Below are 25,539 nucleotides of genomic sequence, written 5' to 3' on the forward strand. Positions count from 1 at the left end.
AATTTTTTTTATTTTTCACTAAATATTTTTAACGTATATTTTAATATATTATAATATATTTTTATTAATTTAATGGCAGTTTTCGTAAAATAATTACATATATTAATAATAGTTTATCGACATTTACTGTTTTTTCGATACATTTTTAGATTTTTACATAGAGACACTGAAACCAAATGGCAAGTTTTTTCTAAAGAGTAGGGTATAGTGGTACAAGTTGGACAGTGGAACTAGTTGGACAATGGTACAATTTGGACAGGGCTTTTTGTATTGATAAATTTAGTACTTCATTTTTATTTGTATATTCTTAATGCTTTAGTTTTATAATTTGGTTCCTTGTGCTTAAAAACAAACTTTGTACTATATTTATCAAGAAAAAAGCCATGTCCAACATGTACCGGCGAATTGTCAAACTTGTAACACTAATTCCAAATTATATCACTTTACCCTATAGACTTATCATTCAGATTATTTCGAAATAGTGCACTTAAAGATATCTAAGAATGTTTTATTCATAATCCTAGCTTAAATTATACAAAAATTAAGAGAAAAATTGTTTCAGTAGCTATGCAATATCTACAAAATTTTTATACGCTAAAGTGAGAAATAGCCTCATTATTTTAGTAAGCTTGATACTCCCCCTCCCATGAACTCCCTGAGTATGAAGTACGGCCATAAGTATGAAAATTTGCTACACGTTTCTAGATTTATAGCCTTGAAATTTTGCAAAATTTGAACGATTAGCGAATAATTTAATTCTTTTATACTAATTAGGGGAAAGTGCTCTCCCTTCGAACGTTCATGCCTTCGAATAATGTGAATTTCTTTTGTTTTTCGTAAGAGATTTACACTAAGTTATCATGGAATTATCAACAATTGATGATAAGCCAACTAATATTTAATAAAAATATGTAAGTCTCTTAGGAAAACTAAAAAAAATTCGCATTATTCGAAGGCATGAACGTTCGAGGGGAAAGTACTTTCCTCTAATAACATGATAATTTGGAAATAAGAACACCTTGAACAATAGACTTAACCTAGGCCGAAAAGGAGTAATGTTTTATGATCTTTACGAAAATATTCTGGTAATGTTTGATTATACTAAATTGAATTGTTTTGATAGAGTCCTGGTCAGAATTATCCTTCCATTTTAATTGACCAAATGACTAAATTTGCAGATTGAATTATGGTTAATTTATGCTCAACCCATGATCCAAATGTTTACCCAATATTTTTGGATAAATGGATTTTATGTATTTCGCTAAATTTTATTGGATGGAAGTACATTTCATTGAGAAAAAAATAAATAATTTAGTCTAACGATCAGCAAAATTGGGAATTATTATTTACAATCTGAATTTTTTGATCATTTATTGGTTTTATGGTTTAATACGTTATGTTTTTTCTTAGCAAAAATATGGATAAATAATTAATATTGATAGTAAAGTCTTTACACTGTTTTGATAAGGTTATAATTTGAAATTTTAAAATGTTGACGAAAATGAAAAGAGTATAAACTGATTGGTTATAAACTGTATGGATTTTTAATATTTTATTTACGGTTAAATTTTTATCATATTTTTAAAATTTCCAGTTCATTTTTATTACACAAATTCTCAGGCAAAGAAAATAGGAATTTTTGCAGGTAGAACGAAAACTCATCTTGGTCATCTAGAAGATCTTAAAAGTTACCAAGTTATATCAAATTTTGTAACCAGAAGTACTGGTTTTTAAAATTGATATTTAAACGTTTTTATTTGGATCTGAGTAAGAAAAAGACATCTGATTCCAATTTCTGTTAGGTAACAACTTGGACTTTGTAGAGCAACCTCCATTTATTCAAGTCCTCAAACTCGCAATAATACTTTTATTTTCCAGAAAACAAAATTTCCAATCTACAAACTTCCTTATAAATATTTTTTTTCAATCAGTAACCGAAAGTGTATTTGACACTATTATTTATTTTACCAAAAATTGTTAATTGCTTTTATTTTCTTTTATTTAATTATTTTCTGGAAAGAATATGTCAAATAATACTGCAAAATAAAAATACTATAAAATTTTTTAGATTTAGAATAAATTAAAATTCAGAGGAAAAGTCCAATTAATCTGGTAGACAATATGAAAAAACTGATAAAGAAGTAGTTAAAAAAATGGGAAAGTTCTGCTTAAATGATTCTTCTTATAATTTTTTAATTTTATGAAAGATTTATAATATATTTTTTATGCATTTCCAATTAATTTTTATTATTTTAAAATTTTGTTGTAGTTAATAGGGTATTTTATGTTAAAATTAGAAGACTACGTATTGCTCTATTTTATTATTGATACACTTTTAAGACTTTGGTATTTGGTTTTGTATTCTGTGCACTTAATGAATTGTATGTGTTTTTTGTAATGCTCCATTTTAGAATTAAAGTAATAAAATAAAAAGAGTGCTTCATTTACAGAGATCTCATTCCCAAATCACAGTGCAATACATTTGAAAATTTAAGCTGATTCTCAATGTAGGGAATTAATGATTCCGCAATTGAAAAATTTTTTATTCCGAATCTTATTGTCCAAATACTGAAGTATTTTAATTCCTCAACTAAATACCCCTTCTAATACCCAGAGCAATTCACCATAAAACGTGACGAATTTCACTAATTTGTGAAATTATGACACATTTCTCGCGAATTATTTTACCATTTATCCACAAATCACAGACACTAAAACCATCAATTGGAATCTTTCGCAGCAATGGATCATTTAGTTGATATTACACCTCTCTCTTTGAAGGTGTTAGAAACACACAAAAAAATTATTTCGTGTCTTACTCAAGGATGTCCCATTGATGTTTTTAGCAGTTTCTGAGACAAAACGTTGTACTCTTTCAAATTAAACCACAATAATATTCCATGCCGGTGTCTTTTTACATTTTGAACGAGGACGCAAGATTTTGAGTGCATTAAAGATTGTGACAAAAAGCCCATAGTAATATTTCTACCATTTTTTTCCACGATCATAAAATCGCAACGAGATGGTGTCAAGTCATCTTCACAAACATTACATAAAGCCGTCCAAATACGGCATATTAACAGTAATAATGTCAATGTTGGATACTGAAAAATCCTCCGGTTCGAGCAAGTGGGGCCGCCTGGTTTGGTGACAAGTGGAGACGCCGGGTGATACTGTGATTGAGTCTCGGATATTGTCGTTTCGATTTGAAAATTGATTAATTTGGGTAATTTTGGGTGTTCAACAAACGGTTTATGACTGATGCATTGTGCGATCCATAAAAATATTAAGTACTCATAACACTATTGTTGAAAAATTACGATCCAATAATTTTTCATTGAAGGTATTGCTTTGGAATTCTCTTGTAAAAATTTTATATATCAATTTTTAATGATTGTGGTGGAATTTTCCTTCAAGATCCAAGGTTTTTTTTTGCAAAACAATATGCTATAGAAATATTTAAATTTATGAATAATAAATCATTATCTTTTCTCTTATGTGGAGCAATTGTGCATTTCACTACCAAAAGCATCATAAAAAATTGAAAATGAGTCAATCTTGCAGTTTTAAATGATGGAACAAGTTCAACATGGAAGGAGTATTGTTTCACTTCATTGGGAATTTCAACGATTTCAAAACTTTTAATCAAAGGGACATTTATTAGAAACTATTCTAATTGTTATTCGACTTAGAAAAGCTTTTGATTATAATGAAGATAGCTCTTCTATACCTTTGAAGACAAACTTTTTTCAGCAATCTTTAAGTTCAGAATTTATTTGATATAATTAAATAGAGCATTAATTTTTAAGAATTTATTTAATTTATTTTTTAATATTTAATTAAATAATCAAATTTAAAAATAAAACAAAATAAATAAATAATAAAAATTTAAATAATGAAATAAATTATTAAGAATTTATTTGATAAAATTAAATAGAGTATTAAAGAAGTACTTATAATTAAATAGAAAATGTTTTTTTCGGACCCCCAATTTTTACCCTTTCGTCCTTAAAGGGTTATTAGCAATATTTTTTAAATCTTATAATTTTTGATAGTTGCAATAATTTTCAGAATATTAATTTAGATTTTTCTAGTTTTTGCTAAATTTTATTAGCAAAATTCCGACTAATTTTAATTAGATCTAGTATTGAGTTACTTTACGAGATCTAGTATTTTTTTGGAAGGTTCAGTAATTGTAATATATTATAATATCGAAATTTTTAATTAATCAACTATTAATAATGAAATGTTAAAAAAAATAAATAAAAAGAATTAGTAATTTTTAAAATTTAACTATTGATGTTCGGTCCGTAGATAGATTCAGATAAATAAATTAGAGGGAAGGGCGACAAAAAGCTCTGAAACGTCGTAGTCGTAATGAATGAGGAGAAGAATTTGGTTTCAATCTGTATCTCTTTATCAGTAGTATTTCAATATTTAAAAAAATTATTATCAAAATTTAGAATTTTTCAGAAGACTTTTTTATATTACTGAAGCCTTTTAGAACTAGTGAAATTCACTGAAATTATTGCGGATATACTATATAAAAATAAATAATTTTCATAAGATCCAAATTTTTTCTAATATTTATATTTTATATTTAATAGCAAACAATTGAAATTTAGTTTTACTAGTCTAGGATCGGCATGAACTTTATTCTATTTCACTATAGGGTAAGGGTTCATAATTTTGGACAGGGTGCTTATAAGCATCAATGTACTGAGTTTGAAGTGCGATATTTTCAATAATAATTGAGTTTTTTTTATTACTCTCTTTTCAGAAGGGTTGTTTAGAAATTTGGCAAGCTGTTTATAGAACCTTGTTTTACTAAAATTAGTCTTAATACATGTAAAAATTAATTGATATGCAGAAGTGAATTTGACTCAAATTTAGACAACTTGGTTATTAATTTGGACAACTCGGTTGTAAATTTGGACAGCTGATCCGCCTCAACTGGTTGTCCATTGTTCTTCATTTCATGAACCGATCTTACCAAGTCATCTTCCTGTTCAAAGGAACCGTAGAATGTCACAAGAAGCCCGGAAACTTTCCATATCATTCATTAAAGTGAGTTGACTTCGGTACTTCAAGTACGCTCGGATTCGCGCATTCTCTGGCCTTTCCGGAAGCCTTTTAAGGCTTTTCTAACTACATCTCCTTTGTAAAGATGATGCTCCTTTGTTTCTCCAGGCACTTATCCAACCTAGTCATCACAAAAGCTAAAACTTCACGAAATTTCGTGAGAAAAACACCTGTCCAAAATAAGGAGTATCAGCATATTCACAAGGCAAATCTCACTTCAGGTCAAATCAACAAGTCACTATAAATGTGAATCAACAGAATATTCAACGAATATTTAATAATATCACTTAAAAACAGTGTAGGAAAATTGTTAGTACTTCACCACAGCTAAATAAGACATAAGTAAACACAAAGTTCTGTCATATTTCTCGTAAGCAATTGCTTACACTGAATTTTCAACAAAGCAATTTTAACTCAAATCATATTCAAAATTTAACGTATTTAGTGTTAAAATCTTCTAAAAAGAACAAATATTTAGATAGAATTTATTATTCATCAAATATTGCAATAAAAATCCATAATTTTAATCAATTTATTTATAGTGTCCAATTTTACCCTCAAAGTGTCCAAATTTAGAAACTGTCCCAAATTATGAGCTCAAACCCTACTTGCTATTAAGGTTCTCCAATTTTTTTTAACTACGTCTAGTATAATACATGTTATTTCTTCTTATACGATTTAGTATTTTGAACAGATTGAATAATGTTATTTTATACTTTGTTGAGAAATATATATATTGGTTAACTGAAAAAATTGTTTAGTGGAAATGAAAATGGGTTTGATTTGAAGGAATCGCACTTAAAAATAATCCATATGTAATACTAAAAATAATTTATTTTTCTAAATGACTTTTTTGACTTTATTGTACTAGGCTTAATGACCAATGTATTTCTTTAAATTATGCAAAATATGCTCATATGACCGCTATTCCACTTTTATTTGGCAAAACATGATTTACAAAGATCATTTTTAACCCTCTAACGGTGTTTTCTTTAATATGCGAAAAAACGTTCTAAAACAATGTTTTCTAGGATAATTATGGTCCAATAAAGTCGAAAAAACCATCCATTCTTCATTGTCTCTTTTAGTTTTGGGCGCTAGGTGAGAAAATATAAAAAATTTTTGAAACTCTTTTTGCTTCTAAAATTCCCATTTTTGGTTTTTTCAAAATTTTAAATAAAATATACAAAGTAGAATGACATATCTTTCAGTAAAAAATAAATTTATTTTAGTCAGATAACTTTAAATCAGTATTTTTATGGAAATTGGAAATGAATTTTTTAGCACTAATATTTTTTGTTGCTTTTTCTCTGACCTGCCACACAAAGGGGGTTAGAGGGTTAAACTTTGGCCTTGGAAAACTCAAAATTTTGAATTTTCCGATCGTAGGCATTATGTGGACGAAAAGTTTACATGGACTATTATTAAAACGTATCGTAAAGTTAAAAAAATCATTATGGCTATTTCCGAAATAAACCAAAACTCAGATTTGGAGAAAAAATGTTTTTGGATAATGTGTTTAATGGGGGTCACTGATAATTAGAAGTTAATTCCTCTAATCGTTTGTTCTAAAAACGGATGGTAAATCGTCTGTAGGATTACTAACTGAGCTTTCTGCTTTTCATTTGTATATAATGAATTTTTTGAAAACTATTGTGATGCGATAAGTCATTTGAAAAAAAATACAGTTCCTGATTCAGAAGTGCGTTCTTGTGGTAAAAGAATTTACTGATTGAGTAAAAATCAATTTAAAATCAATTTTTTATTCGACCTAAATTATTAATTAAATTAAAGATAACTATGCGCCAACCCACGATTTAACCCTTTAACAACGAGACACTTTTTACGGACTGAAAATCAACAATAAAAATTAAACTGAGAAATATAATATAATCAAAGATAAGTCTTACAGCTAACCTTGGAAAGTCCAACAGAGTCTGATTCGGTATATTTTGTGCTTCTATGTACGATAGGGACAAAAATAGCACAAAAATTTAAGTAATTTTTCTGACAATACCAGTGAATAATATTTTTTCGCTTTATTGAAAAATATTACGTATGAGTATTGTAGTTTTTATTGCCAAAAGGGTTTTGCTTAAAAAAAAATTGGAAGTAAAAAAAATAAATAAAATTAATTATGAATTTGAGAATTTAAAAATTCGCCATTTTTGAGCTTAAATATTTACTACATTAGCAAATAGCTAGAGACTTGCAAAAAATATTCTAGAGTCCTTCAACCTTCTACTTAACAATTATGTACAGACATTAGAAAAAAATAACTTTAGGTAGTCAGGAAAAATTATTTTCTTTATGGGACACCGGTGTTCCAATCGTCCTTAAAGGGTTAACTAAGTGTCTTTCCTGTATCTTGAATATTTCTTTTATATAAATTTAATACACCTCGACTTGTTTATTTTTCTTTATTGTATAATTAGAGTAATTTATTAATTGTTTTTTTGGAATCCTAAAATGTAATAACAGGTCTACGGAACATCTGCAAACTTGGTCAATTTATTTCGTTGAATTAGCATTTTATTCATCAACTGTGATTGATGACCAGCACGAAAAAAATGAGATGAGGTCAACAACTTTTACTTTCATCAGACGAAAGTATTACAGAAGAAATTACAAATTTTATGACGAGCAGCGAATTGTGCAAAAACAATGAATATTTGGCTTTTTTTTCATGAATATTTCCGAAAGTTTGCATCAACTTCCCCGTAAAACTTTAATGCCTTACTTTTTCTCTCGAGACACTATTTGTGCAAATAAATTCAGCAAATTACGGGCTTTACCCAAAAAGTCAATAAAGGTATAACACCCCTTGTTATTGTGCAATTCGTGGGTCATTTTAATTATGTCCGTTCTGTGGGTATTATTGAGAAATTCTTGTTCAGTTTTTAAAATGATTCAGAGTGTCTCATGAGGGCGTTCTTATAGTGCATTCACTTTTGCACTCTTATTTTCTGTGACATTTTTGCACTCAACAAACCACTTTTATGCCACTTCTTGGAGCTCATTCTTAACTTAACTATGTTGCTGCGTGTGTTCCCTTCCTGACACCCGACCCCGTCATAATTATATACGACATACGCGTGTGCAAGAGCAAAGTAAAGTAATTAGTGAAAGATTTTCAGCCACGATTGAGCACTAATATTGCACAATTTTGCGGTGTCTCTTGGCGTTAGGCATTCCCAGTGGAAAATGTTAGATTTCGCAACATTTACAGCTCAATTGCACCTTCCAACCTGGCAGGTCATCTGCCTCAGCACCTTCTTTTTTGCTAAGGTGCAACTCTTCTGCATTAGCAATAGTCTCATGGGTGCTAAGTGCCCCTCGATGTGTCCAAGAAGAAAAAAAAGGCACATTACCAAGTGATTTGCCTCCTTAAGCCATCGTCAGTGTTTCTGAACCAGTTTATGGTGAGTGAACGAAATACAAGGAGGTCAAGGCAAAGTAAAAGCGCGACATGTCAAAATGCATAAAAAATGAGCCAAAGATCACACAAAAGATTATTATTGCAATACCTCCAATGTCTTTGGAAAATCCAAAAAATTGATTTCTCAAAATGCCGAGATAAAAGACGATCCAAAGAGGAAAACGCATAAGGAGGAAATTCAATGGAAAAATTGTATAATAGAAAACGTGCTCATGTCGTCTCTTTCACTTCCTCAAAATAAACTGTTTAATTGTCTGATGTTAGACTTTACCAGCTCTTTCAGCAATTGTTGCATGCCAGACTATCATTAAATATCAAAATAATATTTTATGTTGCTCATCGACTTGTTTAGCATTGCAAGATCCGAGGGTGGTGAGCTTTTGTTGTTGTCTTTTGTTGATCTGTGAAAGAGAAACACTCATCAAGTTAAAGCTCAAATGGCAGAAAATTGGAAATTGTCTGAGACATCAAGTTTGGAAACTACACAGTCAATTTATCATGCTTCTCTCGGGTCAATGTAAAATTAATGCGCAATTTTTACATGGAATATTGCTAAAATTTGCTTTGGAAATATAATTTAAAATTCAAAAAATATACCGTGTTTGCTTAAGTTTGTGATAATAAGGAATTATACCGCTTAAACACTTGATTCGGCAGTATTTTAACCGACATTCTAATAAGCAAAAAAATACTACAATACATAGTAAACAATTAATAACTCAATAGATAACGGAAATATAATACAGTAGAGTCTCGCTATAGGCCATCGCTCTATAGTCCACAATTTATCGACCGTTGATTTCAAAAGACTGATTTTAAGTTAGGTTATGTTTTTTAGTATGCGAAATTCATAATTATTTTAATATTTTTGGCAAACTTTATTAAGTAGTTGTGATAATTGTGATCCACAATGAAGAGAGCAAAGACAAGTACCACAATCGCAAAGAAAGTGGAAGCCGTCGAACAATTTCAATACTAAAAGTCCGTTGATAATTTTAAAAAATTACATGGACTATAGTGCGACCCAAGTGTCAAATTTGAAAGCAAATATGGACTATAGCGAGACTCTACTGTATAAACATCAACATATACTGATCATTCATATGAATGAAATTTATTTGAAAATTTGTTTAAAGTTGTGTAGTTAGAAACAGAAACCTTTATTAGGAATTAAGCAATGCCATTTTCAAATAGAACATAATTTGAGAAGAGTTGACAGCGCCACTAGCGGCAATTTTCACCCGCTAGTGGCGCTGACATCTTGTAACAAAAAATAAACTTGTGGCAGTGATTCTAGAAAACAATTAAAATTTTGAAGATACAGCACAAAAATATCCATTTATTAATAATGAGAATGCTCAGCTCACATGGATTTAACATTTGGCTTCTTCTCCTTTATTCTTGGAACTTAAGTTTTTCGGAGGGGTTTTGCCACTCTTCAAGTTTGGAAAAATATGGGAAAAAATTTGTTACAAGAATAGTTGCACTTGTTGCTTCTTGGATTTTGCACAAGTGACACTCTCTATCCATTAGATAATTAACAAAGTTTTCGTAAAATGGCCCAGATATTAAAGAAAATATATATTTAATAGCTAATATATTAATTAGGGGAGACTGGGGTAGATTTAGTCAGCTAATGAAATTTTTCATTGCATCTAATTTGTGTATAACATGATTGCATCATATTGATAAATATTTAAATAGATTGGGAGGGAGCTAATTACTCTGAATAAATAGTAGTTTGCTCAATATTCTTTCTAATAATAATGCTGGCACATGACCCGTGGAATCTAGTGCAGTGAAGCTCACTGGATACAATCCGAACAACTTTAATGCCAGAAAAATTCCTGGTGACCTAAAGGGGATTGGACCTGGGACACTTGCATCATAGAGCAAGTGCACTACCACTTGACCCATTGAGTGCCCATATTCTTTCTAAGGGGAACTATAACACCGCACTGTCTAATTCTACCCTTGACTAATTCTGCCCCTGTCTCCCGTACTGAGTTTTGAAATAAAGTAAAAAAAAACGGTGACATATAGATCCTCATGCTTTGCGGAATGATCGAACTCGTAAATTAGATACGAATACTTCAAAAGTAATCTTCATCGTTTACCGTTAACTGATTCTTAAACAATTTTTACCGATTCTTAAAGCTTACATCTTAAGCTCCTAGCGATTCTTAAGCTTAAGAGTAATTAGAATGAAAAGAAGAAGAAGAGTATATTGCTCATCGGTTTCGTATAAAAATTTGCCACCGGTTATGAATAGGTTCATTACCGGTTTAAACCCCATTAGAATCGGTATGGGCTTATCAGAAATTCCAAGACCTTTCCAAAAAGCCCAAACATCACACCATTCGGTTGACAGGTACGCTCTCTAGAGCCTTTTCAAACTTTGACCTTGACAAACTGTTTATAGGAATATTTCAACAGTATTTTCGTATATTTATGGACAAAATGTTGGCTTAGATAAGCTCTAAAATGTATAACACTGTAAAATATTTATCATCTTGTAAAGACCCTTTAAAGAGTTACGGTGTTTGGAAATTTGAAGTCGAAACTTAGGTGGGAATTATAGGATGGTAAATAATACCAGGTTACGACTACTTTTAACTTTTATACGGGTTGTTTCAAAATATCTTAGGTTTCTTAGGAAGAAAGAGCTCAAGGAATTTTATAATTATAAAATAGCAAGGAGAGCGATTATTCTAAGTTCTACTTAAAATCTTCCTGACAATCTTGCTTATTTTGAAAGCAGCAAAGACGCTAAACCATATCGCACTTCCGCAATTTGAGAGGCATATTGAAGATTTTTTAAATTTTCAATTATTACAGAATTGGATAGGGTATTTAGTGAATTTTCAGAATCCAGTTTAATCTCAAAAAGCTTACGTTGAAGAGATTGAAAATTATCCGTAATTTCAGATTTCTAAACCCTTGTTCGATGTACAAGTGGAGTTTTAAAATTTTCTTAAAACGATTAGTAAAATTGGAGAATTTTTGTTTAATATACGCTAAAACAACTCAGATAATGAAAAAAAGATCATAATAAAGAACAAATTTTAAAAAATCGCAAAAGTGTGTTATGGTCAGTGGCAGCCAAAATCCCGAACGCCAAAATCCCGAAAGACCAAAATCCCGAAAGCCAAAATCTCGAATTTTCAAAATCCTGAAAGAGATGAAATTATATGGAGGAAAATGTTTAGAATAATTTCCTGACACAGAAAATTTCCCTTTACCTCCAGAAAGCGCGGGTACAATCGTGGGAGTAGCTATGACACTTTTAAGAATTTGGGATTTTGGTTTTCGGGATTTTGGCGTTCGGGATTTTGGCTTTCGGGATTTTGGCGTTTGGGATTTTGGCTTTCGGGATTTTGGCGTTCGGGATTTTGACCGGAACCCGATATGGTTAATTATCAAGTCTGAAGAAGTCTTTGTTATTTTCTGGGGTTGTTCATATCGTAAGCTTTCTGAATAAATAAGGACATTTTTTAAGCATAAAATATGAGCTAGATTAAGATCATAGAACAATGGGCAAAAATGAAAGCTGTCCACATATGGGAGTAGACGCATTAGGTAATGGTACAAGATGAAAAATTGCCGAAACTCATTACGATATTCACCGTGAGTCCTTCTAAAAGTGTCTTTAACCTTTCATAGAAATACTTCATTGATATCGAATTACTTAAGATCAGCTAAAGGAATCTTCATGAAATTCGGAATGTCAGTGTACGGTTTCAGCTTATTATCTATCCATATAAGCTCCTGCCTGCACCCCTCCTTCAAGTAGTGCTTACACAAAATGAGGACCATTTTCATTATAATTTCTTTCTCAGAAACTCGACGTCGGATTAATAATTTATGCAAGACTACTCAGTCATATCATAACAAACCTTAAGTTTAAAACCTTCACACTAATTTCAGCTTCAGACTGCAGGTTTAGCCCAGTTCCCGAAGGTCTCAAATATCTAAATAACAAGAAATTTTATTGATTTTTCAAAATCTAATGAATCATTTGCTCTTATAAACCAAACCTAAACAACAATTTTCTAAAAAATCATGCCTGATTAGGAATTAGGGGAGTTAAGCCATATGGCTAAGTCTCAGGTCTGAAGCTAGCCTAAACCTACCGACCTTTTTGGTCGTTTTTCCTAGTACGCTCTGTCAAATAACAGACCGCAGTAGGTAGGATACTCAATAAATATTTATTTCTTGGAAAAGAGGAAAAAAATAAAATTTATACAATGAAAAATATAACATGCATATTTTAAGAAATTTATAAAGTTTGATAGTGAGAGTGTGCTGTCTAAATATAATGTTCATTTTAAAAAGTTTATAACCCTGCGAATTTGACCGGTTTTGGTAGGTTTAGTGTTAAATAAGCTTTAATCCTAAAAATACTAAATAATTGTTAGGGGAAAGTAGTCTACTTTTTAATGAGGCAGCCTTGGAACGTTTCAATTTTTCTCTTACTTCCCAAAACAAAAATTTTATTTTGTTAATCGAAATCGATAGAAAATAGTTAGTTGTATTAACTATAGTTTAGAGAATTGGGTTTTTGTTTTGAAACATAAGAGAAAAATTGAAATATTCAAAGGCTGCCGCATTCAAAAGCAGACCACTTTCCCCTACCTATGCTAATGTCTATTTAACGATAGGTCTTAATGGTGGACATATTACGGATTACTTTATCAATTGTCGTTTACAAACTTTAATCAGTTGCAAACGACATATTTTAGTACCGAAAAAAAAATAAGAGAAAATTCACATTATAAGGCATGAACGTTCAAAGGTAGAGTACTTTCCCCTACATTGTAGTAAAAATAAAATGTCTCGCTACGATTAATATGCATAATAACAGTAGATTTTTTAAAATAAAAGGAACACTTAAAAATAATTTATGTTAAATATGTTCATAAATATATTCAGTACTCTAACTGATTTGATGAGGTTTCAAGTTCTTTTTCATTAATAAGTTTGTTGTATCATTCTAAGACTTTTTTTCTCAGCAATTTTTAATTCGAGTTGAGAAGATTTGATGCGTTGATAGAAGCTAAATCTTAGATAGCTAAATAGTTTATAGAAGCTAAAAGTTTAAAAATCAAAAATTCACACAGAAATATTGGTAGTATTTTTTTTTCAATTATATCTTTAACCGTAATTGATATTTGTAGACGTTTGATCTCTACGTACTTATTCCATGTACCATGGCTTATTATGAACAATCATTAATTGATAGTGTCATAGCAAAATAAATTTAATAAAAACATTACAATTTATCTTCTGAATTTTGTGAGATTAATCTTTAAGTTATAAGTCATTAAATCTGTCTTTAAGCTCTGAATTGTATTTGGTCTGAAGCTTTTAATTTTTAAGGTGACAAATCCTTAAGCTTTTAAATGTGAAATTAAATAAATTCTGCAATAAATATAGTCTAATGGAAATATCAATTTTGTTTAATGTTTTCTCTATTAAAGTTAATCGCGAGAATTTTTATACCCATATTTAGAAAAAACTCATAGTTGTGCTTGTAAATTAAAAAATATCATAAAAAGCTAACTCCGAACCTAAATATTTGTTTTGTAATAAAATATTTATAATTTAAAAAATAATTGTTATTATAGATCTCACTTATGTAATTTTAAAATAATTTAAGAGAATAGAAAATTATAGTATTTCAAACAAATTATTTAACAATATCAAACAATTTATGTCAGAAACTTGATATTTTTTAGCAACATATTTCCTATTTTTTTCTAAATTGTATTTATTTAAATAAATTTTCAATGTCTTGCATAGAAAAGGTACAAGAGGGATACAAAACACGTCTTAAGCCTAGGTATCAGATCTTAGATTTTCATCAATAGATCTATCCAAAACAGTTTTCACTGTTTTGTGTGTTTTAAATAAATAAAAATGATTTGTAAAACAAAGAAATGCAACAAAACAATCATAAAATTTTGTTAAGAAACACTATTTTCCAAAACACCACGGAATAGATATATCTTGTGATTACTTTTACATCTCAATTAACATTGTAAAGTTACATAAAAGTTTATTGGAATGTGAGAAAAAGTGTAAATATTTCACGAAGCATGTAATAGTAGACACAAAAATTAAACTTTTGAGGAAATTAATTCCTATTAGAAATTTTTCAGTTCTGAAATTGCAAAATTAGCCAATTTTTAGAGGAATTTTAACATGAAAATACTGTATTATTTGTTCAAGCTGCAATTTTATTCTTTGCTATCGTGATCTTGATCTTGGTAAATTGTTTTAAATTAAAAGGACTGTAATGATCTATTATGAAATTCCGTTTGCACAAATAATTGCATGTATTTTAGATAAAGTTTTAGAATAATCTGACCTTCCGGCGCCACTAAGCACAACATAATATTTTCTACACTAAACACAATTGGGGCTGGGTTGAAAATAAACCGCAATTATTGCTAAATAACCCCATCAAAAATCCAGTTTAGTGCGCAATATTTTATTTATTGTCCTATACAAATCCATGCAAAAATTAAAAGTGTCGCTTTTTTGTGGTCAGTATGATGCAAGACAAGAACAATTATTGTGGCGAATGACTTTTATTGAGGATGGTTATGGAACTTTTGGGAAATTTTGCGTTAAATCGCGCAAGAGGGAATGGGTAATTAGAGAATTTGTGAAGAATCCTAAACTCTATCCATTTGGGTGTTGGTCCGGGGGATTAAAGGCTACCACCACGCGGTTTAATTGAAAACAGCTGACCCAGTTTTATGGTCGGGTCTGTGCAGCATTACCACTTCTTTGCCTTGTAGAAATACCAACAATCTCACATGATACCAGTTCATTTGCCGATCTGATCTTGTGCTATTCGCGTCACCTTCTTCGTGATATTTTCCAAGACAGAAATCCCCGCACAATTTTTTTCTCCACAAAACCGAAAGACTTTTGAGTCTTGGTTGGAATATTCTCACCTGCAATTGAGCTTCTGGTGCGGAATTGAGTAGTTCACTTGCATTTTCTTCATTCGGTAATAATAATAATAAAAGTTTGCAACAAAATACTCATATCCATTTCTTCGTGGTGGGGCTCCTAAGGTGAAGAAAAAAGATGGAAATACAATACACAATACAGAGCTGATTTAATACACTGATTGTGACTGTTGGTGTAATTTTCATCCAACAAGTTTCTCATTTGGGAGGTAGAAGAAGAAGGCAAAACTTACAAGCAATAACGCGCGCAAAACTCCTATAACTTTCGATTGCGGTCATTCCGCTCGTGAATGCTCCCGCGACTACTTCTTGGAGCCACTCAGTATCTCCAATCGTGTGGTACCGTAGTGATCTTCTGCACAGTGTCCATCTTTTTCCTCGATAACTTCCACCTTAACTTCTACCACAAAACCCTCATTCCTAGGCAAAAGTGCAAAAAAGTTCCTTTCCTATTCACCCATTGAAGTCTTTCGTTCTGCCAAAACTAATTCAGCAATACAACAATTTTTCCCTCTTGCAGCCAATTCATCCCAAATGTGGACAAAAAGTGGACTAATTGTGGCATTCTTGGTGACTCTGGTCATCCAACAAATTGCAGCATCACCAGCATTACGAGTAAAGCGCAACGATGATCTCGACGATCACCTGGATCCCCTCAATCAAGTGGTAAGTCTTTCAAAGTGATATCCCACAAAAAAAAATTTGGACATTCCAATTGGTCAATTGCAACAGGTAAAAAGAAAAATTGCAGGATGATTGTGCCAATAATGACTCAATAGCACATGTTATCGCGTTATAGTTCCAACACCATCAATCCAACCATTTAGATGCGTGCCAGAAAGAAATTATGCAATACCTTTCGGGCTTCTAAATACCACAAATCGCATACAGATTCACCGTGAAAGCTTTCCACTGTTTTGCAAAATTACCATTTCGTGCTTGATTGAGATGAGCATTATTGGTAAGTGATCACAATTAAGATGATCACATTCATTGCCTGATGATCGGTCTAAAAAAGCAATTGATGGTTGCACAAAACCGCCAATGGTGTCAAAATCGTGTAGGGGACCAGTGGGTCTTTCCGGACAATCATTGTGAATGGAAATTGAGTAAATACAGTAGAGGAAACTGGGACCCCAAGAAGCAATTCTTTCTTAATATATTTTTGTAGAATTCCTTAAGTAAGGCACTATAGAACCAAAACTCTTTTTATTTGCTTATAACGCTCTTGGTTCCATCTTTGAGATTACTATAAGTAAAGTGGCGCACTCTTAAGGATCTTAGAAGCTTCTATAGGAATTTCATCACAAAATTCTCACTTTAAGTCTTTTAAAAGTGCACTAAAAGACTTGTTTAACACTTGGTTCTATAAGGCAGCAATTTTGCTTCTTGGGGCACCACCAAACACGGGGTAGCACCAAACACGGGGTAGCACCAAACACTGCGAATTTTTAATCGGGTATTCCACTTCAGAAGACAAGACTTATAGAAATTTATAGGCATTATAGGGATGCTTTTCCACTGAAGAAATGGTCGAAATAGTCCAAGTAGTTTAGAAATAAAACTTAGTGTTTGGAGCTACCCCGTGCTTGGTGGTACCCCAGTTTCAACTATCGTAGATACGGGTGTATTTATTTTAACACTAAACCTACCAAGACCCGGTCAAATTGACCGGTTTAAAATGAACACAATTTAAACGGTACAATGTCACTATCAAACTTTATGATTTTTTTTAAATAATGCATATAGGGGAAACTGGGGCACCACCAAACACGGGGTACCACCAAACACCGCGATTTTTTAATCGGATATTCGACTTCAGAGGATAAGACCGATAGGAATTTATAGGCACTATAGGGATGCTTGTCCACTGAAGGAATGATCGAGATTGTCCAAGTAGTTTAGAAACAAAAATTAGTGTTTGGTGGTACCCCGTGTTTGGTGGTGCCCCAGTTTCCCCTAATATGTTTTTCAGTATTTAAATTTTAATTTTTTGCTCTTTTCCAAGACAAATTTGTTAAGTATCCTACCCTACCACAGTTTGTTATTTGACCGAAAAACGACAAAAAACGGTCGGTAGGTTTAGTGTTAACCTCCGGTTCTTCGTTACTTTCTTTTATCCTAGTGCGTTAAGGATAGCCTTCACCGATACGAGATGTTAAATCAGATTCATGTCCTAAAGCGCTGGAGCCTACGGCTTATGCCCTAGACACACTTACGACTTAAGCCGAGAGACGACTTAGAGGAAAATGTCGGAAATGTAGTTTGACCATTATTTCTAATATAATTATGCTAAGCAGTCTCTCGGCTAATCCTCAGGTCTGCTAAGGCCCTTAAGCCGAAAGACGGCTTAACGTAATTTTAATCAATATCATGTTTAGACTACATTCCCATCAGCTTTTTACTAAGACGACTTTCGGTTTCAGCCGTAATGCTTTAGATCTAGACACATTGACGACTTAAGCCGAGAAACGGTTTAAGGTAATTATAATCAAAATAATGATCAGATTATATTTCCACCAGTTTCTGACTAATCCGTCTCTCGGCTTAGGCAGAGAAATGACTTAGTTAGTTAGAAACTGATGGGAATTTAGTTAAATCGTTTTTTTTTTTTAAATTACAATTACGTTAAGCCGCCTCTTGGTTTAAATCGTAAATATGTCTAAGGCATAATACTGTCTAGGGCATACTCCTTAAGTCCTCTTATCTTCTAAGGAAATTTTCAAATCCTAGAATTAAAGAAAAGCTTATGAACAGCAGAGTAATAAAGTCACTCGAATTTACGGTAATCTAGTTCCCGGCGAGTGGCCTTCAAAGTTGAAGCCAATTTCTTACTTTCACATACAAATGCGTATGGGAATTATTCTGCAATCGTGATTGCTATGCTAAATATTTAAAAAGGAAGAACTTTTTCCGTATTATAAGATATCTTTTCGCATGGAGGGATAAATATACTCAATTTTTGTTTAAATATTTTTTTTCCTTGGAGCACTGTGAGCTCAGTCCGAGATCAATTTAGGAATTGGCTTCAAATAGCTCCATATAAAAAGGCCAACTTGCCAGGCGCTTGACGGTAATAATGAAAAAGTAATAATTTGAAATTATAAATCTGATTGAGATTCCATTACAGGAAAGATTTCAGGCTTCGCACACGCTCTGGCTTTTCGAACATTTCACATTTTTTCCCATAATCACTGAGAGAAATCCGAAAAAGTCAAAATAACATTCTGGAAATGGTAATTTTACCCTGCAATATTGATCCGAAATCGGTGTAAATATTACCCTTTTTATTTGGTGTATTAGGGGTTAAAGTTACCTTTTTTCACGTTGATTTTACCCTCAAAAGGTGTAAAATTAACATTAAAAAATGATGATATATTTTTACACCTAAAAAGTGTTAAAGTTATGACGAAAAAAGGTTAATCGTAGCCTCTTTTTTTTTGTCAGTGTAGTATCAAGTCAAGAGGGACACTCTATGCGTCACATGGTAGAGCTCTCGCTCTCTGATGCTAGTGTCCCGAGTTCGAATTTCCCTTTTAGGTCACCAGGAATTTTTCTGGCGTAAAAGGTGCATGGATTGCATCCAGTGCGTTTCACTGCACTTGATTCCACAAGGCATGGGACTAACAACCCTATACCGTATGAGAAAAAATATAATGCGTCTCTAGAAATCCCCTTGCGGGAACGCCTAGTAATGTCCGAAGCCTGAAACCTTCCCCTATTATTTTGTATTAATAATCTTCTCGTACTTGAAGAAATAACTAATATGTCGGACTGTCAGTGAAGATTACCATGGCTAATTAGATATTACAGGGGTATAAATCTAACTATGAATACATTATGCATAAAATGTCTTAAGCTCAGTTTCTCTTATAGTTAAGAAATTGAGCGAGCGAAGACTGATGATTATAAGTTGGGCCCCTAATCGACCATTGGAAAAAATAATCATTTTTGAGTCAACGGTGGCGTAATCCTGCTTAAAGGATTAATCCTTAACTAAGTATAACAATAGTCAAATTTGGATTTTATTTTAATTCAGAAATATCTTTAATTTTTAAAAGAAATTAAAAAAAAACAGGTAATTATTGAATTTTTAAGGTATAATTTGTTCTTATCATTTTAAATTCAAATCTCAAATTACAAATGTTCTCAAAAATCTAGCCTCAAGAGGGTGTTAAGGGTTAAATTAATAAAATTGGTAAATAGGATTATAAAATCGAAAGGGGGATCGTAGATGTCAGAGTAATGGGCTTGATTTTCATCTTAACCTTGGTCCAGTGAAATATTGGAAAATAATTTTCGAATTATTAACAACAACAAAACACTTGATACGAGTTATTAATAACTCTTTTTGTCTTAATGATAACGATGGTAGAAACATTTTTCGATTTTGAGCGGATTAAAAAATCAAGAATAATATAAAACAAGTAAATAATGAAGAGTCGTAACTCTCTTGTTCTAATCGGGGATGCATAATGGGCCCAAAAGGAGGCCTGGGTGCAGCGGTTCCGCGAGGAATCGCCCCCACTGTAATCTAATCTAATCTAAAACTGTCTTGTTCAGTTTTTTTGTTCAAATGAAACAATGAGTAAAGATTGCACTGGAAGCAATGTATTTGACAATTTTTTTTCTGTATAATGTATTAAACAAATAACTCACTATAGAACTATAAATACGTCGCCGGCTATATCTAATATTGTCAAATACAAATGCAACAAAAAGGAATACAATAATATCTTGAATGTTTAAGTTTAAACTTTAAATGAAAAAATAAGCATTTGAAAATAAAATTGAATATTTGTTTAGCGATTAAAAATTTATCGGTAGGATTTTGAATTATTTCTTCCGAATTTACACAATTTACATAAAATAATTTACATAAAAAGTAAATTTATCGTTTTACATTGTCGTGCTATTACAGAAGGCACCTACTGGAGGCATTACTTTCAATAATTTTTTTTAAACAATTTATTGACTAAAATTGTTTTTCTTTGTTGGAAATAGTTCTTAGTATTTTCTTTTAATTTGAAATTTCAACATTTTTGATGTATTCTCCATTTAGCAATTCTTGCTGACTATAAAATTTTACTTTGTTCAAAAAATTGTGAAATTATTTACTTTTTATTTGAAATAATATATATTTTTTCTAATTTTATGACCAAGTTATAGTTCGATTTGTGTATAAGAATAATTTTGTAAGGGTATATTATTGGCATTGTTGGTGCAACCCAATGTACATCCGGGAAGCCGGCCATTTCCAAGCGGTATTAACTGGGTTTCATCAGAAACTAACTCTACTCACGTTTAACGAACTTGAACCGGAACCTCCCCTTATGGACCGGTAGCTTACATCTGATTAAATGAAAGTTTGCCAATTCAAAGTCGAACTTCTTAATGAAACTTTGTATACCGCTATTCAGGCCCAAGGAATTTATTGATGATAGTGCCAGATTTCGAGAAATTATTGTTTGGCTGAACGACAAAGTCAAAAAGGTCAAAAATTCCATGTGTGATGCATAGGCTATACAAGCATACAAGGGACTAGAGCGACTAGAGATATCGAATTAGAATGGTTTACGGTCCTCGTCAGAAAAAGGAATTTTAGTTTTCTTTATTCTTGTCCTTCTCTTTAGTTTTACGAATGTTTCGGATTTTGGTTGGGACCTTTATTTTAGATGTTCACCCTTTGCCTATGGATGATTATGGTTCTTCTTTGAACCTCACCCATAAGTCGACCCAGGTAATCTATATATGATCTTACTTTTTCTCCTAACGCCCTTCTTAACTAAAAATTCTTTTTTTTAGATTATTCTGATTGTCTGGAAATAAAAAGTTCACACATTCTTATAAACTTGAAGAATTACTTTATGTTTTTTTTTTCAAAATCGAACGTATTATGCTTCGAAGATGTTCCTGTGTCAATAATTTGTAGTAGAATATGTATGATGTATTCTAAAAACAACTTGTTTTTGGAGAAGAAGGAGAAGATTGTGAAAAAGAGTAATGCGAGAATCATATTATATTTTCGGTGGCAGCCAAAATCCGGAAAGCCAAAATCTCGAAAGCCAAAATCCCGAAAAGGCCAAAATCCCGAAAGCCAAAATCCCGGAAGCCAAAATCCTGAAAGGGGTGAAATTATATGGGGGAAAATGTTTAGAATAATTTTCCAAGACACAGAAGATTTCCCTTTTCCTCCAGAAAACGCGGGTACAATCGTGGGAGTAGCTATGACACTTAAAAATTCGGGATTTTGGCCCATTCGGGATTTTGGCTTTCGAGATTTTGGCTTTCGGGATTTTGACTTTCGGGATATTGACCGGGACCCTTATATTTTGTTGTCTTGTGATAGCCGATTGTTCACTCCCAAGGACTCATAATACAGACCACTAGGCTCCCATTTGCTTGAACCAACAAAAACCGCCTCTCTTTCCGCTCGAACACCGTCTTTGGTATCTCGTTCTAGTGAGGGGAACTGACTCCCGAATTTCAAATTGACACTGTTGCAATTTTCATAGAAGATCTGCCATCTTCAGGTTCCCAGGTCGACTTAAAGTGGGTTCGAATTCCGAATCCGAAAGCATCCCAAATCTCTATCTCTCGCGATTTAGCGTTTTCACCCAAAATATACAATTTGTGACCCTTTCACCTTGTCATACAGGGCGTACAACAATTTTTCAAAGTCTAAGACTATCATAAATAAAACAGAGGAAACCGCCTATGCTTCGTAAGATCCCAACACAGCCATATTTTAAAAACTAAGGGAAATTGCCTAGTTTTTAAAATATATTGCGCAGTCACATTTATTCATAAATATTAGAAAAAAATTAGTCTTTACGAAACTTGAAATCGTATGGAGCATCGGCACTTTCTTCTACTTAATTTATGATAGTCTTAGACTTTGAAAAATTGTTGTACGCCCTGTATGGCAAGGTGAAAAGGTCAAAAATTGCGTTTTTTGGGTGGAGGCACTTAATAGCGAGAAATAAACATTTGGGATGTTTTCGGATTTGGACCCCTAAAGGGCAATTTCCTCTACTTGATTCCGAATTAAGTGGTTTGATTAAGAAGAAAGTATCATTAAGAAATTCGATTCCGAGTTAAAGATTCCCCAGAAAAGCTATGCAAGCCATTGTGAGAAGGCATCGACCTCGAGGCAGACCTAGGACAAGGTGGCTGAATCAAATTCAGAATCTTGTCTTGGAACGCCTTGGGATCGAACCCGAACATATTCCTGAAGTGGCGGAGGATCGACAAGCGTGGGCTGCTAATTTGGATGTCATGGGCCTGCGACCCCAATAGGGATAAGCGGTTGAAAATGAATGAATGATTCCGAGTTGGAGTACATTCCTTGTTGATTGCAGAAGATGTCTAACATACCAAATAAATTTTTAACTATTCATTTTTATTGACGGTTCCATTTTAAACTGTTTTATACCTCAGAATGACAACTTTTTAGGAGAGCCATTTGAAAAAATTTAATATTTCGTCACACAGACGTCGGATGATCACTGAAATTTTCAGCAGTTATAGAGCTCGATCCTGGGAATAAAATCTCGGAGATATAAATTCTAAATAGAGCCATCAATATGTGTTAAATATCGTCAATTTCGCTCATCGTATTGGCTAAGTTTATTTTATTTGATCAAATTAAATGTTTATTTGGATCGTAAAGACGAATTAATACTTCTATTTCGTAAAGTCATATATTTATAATTTACCTAATTTACTCACATTGCAGACATTCTATGACTATAAAAAATACTATTCAAGAAGTGAAAAAAATGTAGTAATTTGCCTTTTTGTTGACGAAATTTAATTTTTATTGACTATTTCAGCCGTTATTGCATTGCTAATTATATTCGTGATTATTGGTAATAATCTGAGAATTTATAAAAAAAAAATTTCTTTTCCCTATTAGCCCCGCTTTCCCCTACCTGATGATCACCATGACATATGAGATCGCGATCGGTATACATTGCATGCCATCAGCAGTCCCAAAAACATCAGTGAAAGTTTGCTCTATTCCATCACCGGTCGCTATTAAATTTAGCAATAGTCTTTTGTGGCTCTTTTGTATCGCATTTGAGGGTCTTTTTGTTCCTGATCACCAAAAAAATAGCCATCATAAGTGCTATTGCGATCATTTTTTTTAATTGATTGTGTCTCAATCAACCTCCGACTGTTCCAAATCACTTTCGATGGATATTTCCATCCGTTCGATCTGTAAAGAATTTCTCAGTGGAGGACTTTCATTTTTTGAGATTAGGACAATCACTTAACTGTCGGCCTTCCACTTGCGTCTTAGCCATGATTATTGATGCTGTGATTGTTTAAACATACCAATGCATGTTACGTAAAGACATTTTTTTTACGCTGCTACCAAACCAATTTGTTTACAATCTCAGAGACCAAACAGTAATACGGATGATTAGCAATTTTCAATGGTCACGCTAATAGCCGTACATGTCACATCACTCAGGGAAAATTCTCAGAGCTTCAATGATTTTTCTTCCAGGAAGACAGTGGCCAAGGCTTGGAACGGGAAAAGCGAAAACTGCCTGATGCGGTTTTTGGTACCAAAAATGCCCTCCTTGGATTAGTTTTCAGTGTAAGTTCTTTTTTATTTCTCAATTTTAAGTAATTTGTATAACCCTCACACCTAACTCCAGAGCTAATTAATAATTCAGCAAAGAAATTTGTGCCAAGCACATGCAATAATTCAATGTTGATGGCAGAGGAGATTTTTCATTTTCACACACGACACACAAAAATCTCTCTTGAGTTATTAGCCTTAACATCTTTCTGTATACAAATATGCCCTCTGTAGAAAATTGATTCGCTAATTGATTCGAAAACGCGCTTTATCGATGTACTGGATCAAACCAACATTGCCAAGAATAAGCAATTGGGCATCGAGAGTCCACCACAGATTAACAGTCTGCAGAGCCTTATCTCAGCCGTGATTACGCCCAAGATTCAGGCCATCACGAACAAATTCGGCGGACTCAGTGGATCCTTCCTTGGTGGTTCGGGAACGGGCTTTGCAACATCCGGCGGCGAAACTGGAGATGATGCTTCTGGTGGTGGAAATGGCTTTGGTGGTATCCTCACATCCCTGCTGCGATTCTCCGGACCCATTCTCTCATCATCTTCCGGAGGTACCCAATCAACAGGAGATGATGATCTTGGTGAAGATACCGATGATGAACGCAAGTAGACAATTCATTCATCCCCATCATCCGGAACATCTTGCTGGAGCACCCCTTCAGCAACCTTGATCACCAGCAGCATCTCACTTATTTATCCGAGAGCATTTAGGGAGGAGAAACAGCTAATGGGAGCGGGAACGTTTTAGGACAAATGAGATCTAACACTTCACAGTGCAGAAGTGAATACAAAATTTTAAGATGAGGCTGTGAAGCAAATTTATTGAGCTGACGACACTAAACTCTGAAGAGAAGGGTTTCTAGCAATGTTTGTTAACAGTTTAAGGTGAATTCGTGGTAAAAATGGCCCCAAGTAGTATGGTAGATTTTACCACGCAACGTGGTTATATTTTAACTCTGTCAGGTCTGTCAGAAATAATCTTAGAATAGTTTGTGGTAGATACGACCGCTCTGAAGGATAAAGTTTGTGTTTTTTTTGTTAAAAGTTTGTCAAAGGGATATTTTTTACAAAACACTTTTGCCAATTTGGAAAAATAGGGTAAGTGTGCCAAATTTCGGCATAGTTGCATACAAGCGCCAAAGTCTCAAGTTTGAAATGTAATATCTTTAATAGAAATTGATTTTTTTCATTCCTTCTATTTAAGGAGTGTCGCTTAGAACCTTGTAGATAGTTTATCGTCTTTATTTCCTTTAAAATCATTCTTAATACATTTTAAAGTGAATAAAAATGTAAACATAGCTTTGGTGCCCTATTTCGGCCACCTTCATTCTCATAGTTCTTGCCCTTCGGGAATTCTTCAAATGTCTTTTTCACGTCATCACGTTTGTCGAAGCTACGTTTTTTGTTATTCTTTTGCATTGTATAATC

The 25,539-nt window shown here is 32.6% G+C and overlaps 2 protein-coding genes across 3 annotated transcripts in view; one reads left to right on the forward strand and one right to left on the reverse strand.

The window, feature by feature from the left end:
- The window catches only part of LOC129807774 (protein stunted), a 351,397-nt gene that overhangs the window by 218,718 nt on the left and 107,140 nt on the right, over positions 1–25,539 (reverse strand). The gene's annotated exons all lie outside the window — the stretch shown is intronic.
- On the forward strand, positions 15,732–25,145 carry LOC129807769 (uncharacterized). 2 transcript variants are annotated; one of them, XM_055857250.1, is made up of 4 exons: positions 15,732–15,843; positions 16,025–16,170; positions 24,020–24,112; positions 24,332–25,145. In XM_055857250.1, the coding sequence occupies exons 1-4, from the start codon at positions 15,795–15,797 to the stop codon at positions 24,719–24,721; spliced, it is 678 nt and encodes a 225-aa protein (XP_055713225.1). In that variant the 5' UTR covers positions 15,732–15,794; the 3' UTR covers positions 24,722–25,145. The 2 variants fall into 2 exon arrangements, with proteins under 2 accessions (XP_055713225.1, XP_055713226.1); XM_055857251.1 differs by having other exon boundaries at positions 15,798–15,934.

This window comes from Phlebotomus papatasi, chromosome 3 (assembly GCF_024763615.1).
Source record: "Phlebotomus papatasi isolate M1 chromosome 3, Ppap_2.1, whole genome shotgun sequence".
Lineage (NCBI taxonomy): Eukaryota > Metazoa > Arthropoda > Insecta > Diptera > Psychodidae > Phlebotomus > Phlebotomus papatasi.